The sequence below is a fragment of the Vigna umbellata genome, chromosome 5 (genome assembly GCF_029865625.1).
Source record: "Vigna umbellata cultivar VRB3 chromosome 5, Vumbellata_1.0, whole genome shotgun sequence".
In the NCBI taxonomy this organism is placed as follows: domain Eukaryota; kingdom Viridiplantae; phylum Streptophyta; class Magnoliopsida; order Fabales; family Fabaceae; genus Vigna; species Vigna umbellata.
Genome location: NC_142169.1, coordinates 20,022,260 through 20,026,070, shown reverse-complemented (window position 1 = coordinate 20,026,070; position 3,811 = coordinate 20,022,260). Strand labels below are relative to the sequence as shown.

The window sequence follows — 3,811 nt, the reverse complement described above, 5'->3', positions numbered from 1 at the left end:
CCAATTATTCGTTCGATGTGTAATGTTCATATAAAAAAAATAAAAGTTATTTGAGATTCGTTAATTCTCAAATACAGTGTTGAAACAAATGTTCGTTGTTGGGAACTATTATCGTTGGAAAATTAATGAAGATAAGGATATAAAGTCTCAAATTAATGAATATCACAAGTTGCTTAAAGATATCAAAATGGAGAACATTCTTCTACTCAATGAATTTGTTTCAGAAATTTTGATCGAGAAATTGTCACCATCTTGGATTGATTATAAACAACAACTCAAACACAAACACAAGCATATGTCACTTCCAAAACTCATCACACACATAATTATTAAGAGAAGTAGTGTCTGATAAGCTTTTGTAATTTATTATTATTATTATTATTTTTAATTAAAATAAGTTGTTTATAATATGATATGAGAAGACATATAGTTTATGTTTTTGATTAACAGACACACCACATGTGAACACCTATTAATTTTTTATCCCATGAGATTCATGATCTTGTTGGCGTATCAAAACAACTTTTGAGGTTCATATGCATAGGTGAGATTTAATGTGATTGTGAAACATTTTCTTTATACGGAGGAATCGATCATTTATGATCTTTATACGGATAACATTAAATACACACCCCATAAATATTCTAATGTACTTTGGAACAAGTTATATGAAATGTTTGGAATCTGCTCTGCACGCAGGGTAACAGTTTGTACTTCTATAATTGAGGTATTTAATGTAAGGTTGGATCTTTTGGATTGAAGTAGAAGTCAATCAGAAAAACATGCCTCAATATTTAATTATAAAGAACTTGGATTATGTTACATAACTCACTTTTGTCCTTAGCAAATAATGTTACATAACTGTGTAAAAACTCCCAGAAGCCAGTTAGATAATTATTCTATGTTCATACATAAAGATGAAAAAAAGAATGAAATTGATGTCTTTACAGACTAAAATTAAGTTAGAAGCTTATTTCGTACCCAAATTTGACTTTTAACTTACAAGTACTTATGATTTGTCTCTTATAAATAATGACATTTATTTTGCAAATGCCAAGAATCAAGAAACATATCATGATAAAATAACATTGTCAACAGTGGTGTTCTGCATTTGAAAAAAAAACACCGTTCATTCGTGAGTTTCCTTGCCATTTCATCTTTGTTCATGTATCCGACAGAAAAGTTTATTGTGGTTAATAAGACAGAAGGAAAGTAGAATGCATGAGTCATGCACGCGTGCAAAAATGGAATTAGACAATTGGAAGAGCATGGAGTATTACACAACACAAAAGTTGACAAAATAGTACACTCTGATCCATGATTATATCTAGTAACCTGTACATGTTCTTGGCTTGCCATATATTCATCCCACAAACTGTAAAAACAAATATTTTAAGCAAGTGGAAAGACATCTGACACAAAATGAAGTTTCTTCAATCAGATTTACGTTTTAAGGCTGCGTTATCTTCTTTTGCAGGCGGCACCAGTAATTTGAATGTCCACACTGCTAAAATAGTTGCCTCTATGGGAGCAAGCCAGTATACAAAGAAGTGCTCCTTTGTTATGTGATCCCCACGAGCATAAGCCCATCCCATCACCTGAACAAGTCAAACCAAGGTTACTTAGCAAGAAAACAACAAAGGTTTCTTCTATGGTTCACAAGACCAAAGTTTTCTGATGACAGAAAATTCGGATACAGCAGTACTTACTGATGCAGGGTTCATACAACCACCAGTCAGGTCAGAACCAAGAATATGAAGTGTTAATTTGGAGAGGCTGGAAATCCAAGTCTTCATGAAGAAATTTTCACGAATTTTTGTGGCAAGTCCAAGTGAAATGGTTACAATTGCAAAGGTTAGTAATCCTTCTGTGAGTGCACCCTGATGAATGTCAACGTTCAAACGTGGTCCCTGTCCCACTTCAGGAATGGTATCAATAAGAAATTTAACGCCAATAATACTTCCAACCACCTGGAGAGATTGAAAAACATGCATATTTCAATGATACTCTTCAACTCAAGATGAGTTTTGAGACAATCACGGCTATGGTTGAGATGTATAACAGAAAACAAGCAACTGCAGGAAAGTGATTAACTAAGTTGCTTTCTAGCATGGCCAACAAGAATCACATACGTGATTGATTTCATGAAATTAAGGATCCATGGATTGGAAGGTATTCCCACAAGGTAAATTCTACAATCTATAATGTTGGAGTTTAGGTATAAACATGAATCTAAATTTTGAATTTTACCTACTTCAAACGTGAATGCATCAATGACAATTCAACGTATAACTTATGAAAATAGTTTGGCAATGAATCAATGTCAGTATGTCATTAATCAAGACAACAAGAAAATTGTTTTGCGGTCCAAACATGAGAAAAGCACGAATTTTGAATCTTCAGAGCAAATTCCAAAGGAATCCTATGGCGGCTTCAAAATCTTAACTAACTATCCATAATGTAGTTAAGCCATCTTCTGCACATTGAGAATATCAAGATATCTGAATAATATCTAAAATGTTCCACCCATCACGTGATTATTAAGTTGAATGATGTCCAGTGCAAGCAAATCCGGCACAATAGCACAAAGACAAAAAGTATCATCAACCAACAATGCTAAAAAATGTACCATCATCATCTAACCCAACTATACTTCTGAACTTTTCAATCAAGGCAACAAGAGCAAAATCGAACACGATTAACCAGCAATAGCATGAAATTCAACCCTAGTCAATCACAGTCAAAAGGGGGCAAAAAAGGTCAACTTTCACATACTTACGTCCCAATGCTAATTCGTCACAACGAAAACTTCTGACAGACCCACAAATAAAAATTTCCATTTCCACCAATTTTCTTCGCATCTCCAATCCATGCCATTTAATTAAAAAACCGGGGTAGCGCAAGATCAAAAAAAGAAAAGAAAAGAAAGACCCAAAACGAAAAGGGTATTCATTTGTTCATAACAGAAGAAAAACAGAACCTGTGCGGGGATTCTAGCACCAACGCAGTAGAGGAAGTAGTTAAAATCCCTAGAGATAGAATCAGCCAAAACGGTGAGGGGGTTGTAGGCGCCGCCACGCGTAATCTTGACAAGGAAGGCGAAGAAGAACATGCTGGCGACGGAGAAGGTGGTTTTGATAACCTCACCGAGGGGTGAGTGACCGAAGCCAAGATGTTGGAAGACGATGATGCGAACAAGAACACCGGAGCATACCCACATGAAAGACAGAACGAAATCTGCAAGCAGAAGGCTGATTCGTCCCATCTTGAAAGATTACAGGATGAACAACTGTGTTCAACTACATGGCCATGAATCTTCCTTCTTCTCTTGTTTATGGATGTGAACGTAGAAAGACGGGTGGCACGGACAGAGGAATCGCATTCCCAAATAGTAAATTCAACATGACCACTTGTGTTTTGGCACATTTTATAAATTAATGTTTTTGGTTTTTTTAACATTATCGTTGCAGTTTTCTTGGAGAAAATATTTTTGTGATGACATTCTTGCTTAAATTAGGTTCGATTTATTGCTTTTTTTTTATGAGATGTTATTTTCAGGTTTAATATGTTGCATTTATTCAATATCTTCTTTCAACTTTTTTAATATTTATTTCAGTTAAAAGGAGTCAATTGTTAGATTACCATTTATAAGTTGATCATGTCAATAATATATGGTTTTTCAACCTTTTTCTTATTAGTCATCATATTTCCAAATGTAAAGGATGAGCAAATACGAGTTGGAAAAGTATTGACTTATTATATATGGTAAGTTTTTAAATGGTGTTTAACGTTAATCAACATAATAAATTAT

The 3,811-nt window shown here is 34.2% G+C and overlaps 1 protein-coding gene across 1 annotated transcript; it reads right to left on the bottom strand.

Annotated features, from left to right (window-relative positions):
* Window positions 1-1,237: 1,237 nt before the first annotated feature.
* Window positions 1,238-3,403, bottom strand: LOC124835464 (putative aquaporin SIP2-1). Its single transcript, XM_047310387.2, has 3 exons — window positions 2,981-3,403; window positions 1,710-1,970; window positions 1,238-1,598 (listed from the first exon to the last, which is right to left on the bottom strand). Exons 1-3 carry the CDS (start codon window positions 3,263-3,265, stop codon window positions 1,434-1,436), a joined length of 711 nt encoding a protein of 236 aa, XP_047166343.2. The 5' UTR covers window positions 3,266-3,403; the 3' UTR covers window positions 1,238-1,433.
* Window positions 3,404-3,811: the final 408 nt, after the last annotated feature.

Bases quoted from the DNA above. Each gene is read 5' to 3' on its own strand.
- LOC124835464 (XM_047310387.2), bottom strand. From the start codon at position 3,265: ATGGGACGAATCAGCCTTCTGCTTGCAGATTTCGTTCTGTCTTTCATG. The intron at 1,971-2,980 runs GTTCTGTTTTTC...CAATCTCTCCAG, and splicing joins GTGCTAGAATCCCCGCACAG to GTGGTTGGAAGTATTATTGG. The intron at 1,599-1,709 runs GTAAGTACTGCT...TGACTTGTTCAG, and splicing joins GTTGTATGAACCCTGCATCA to GTGATGGGATGGGCTTATGC.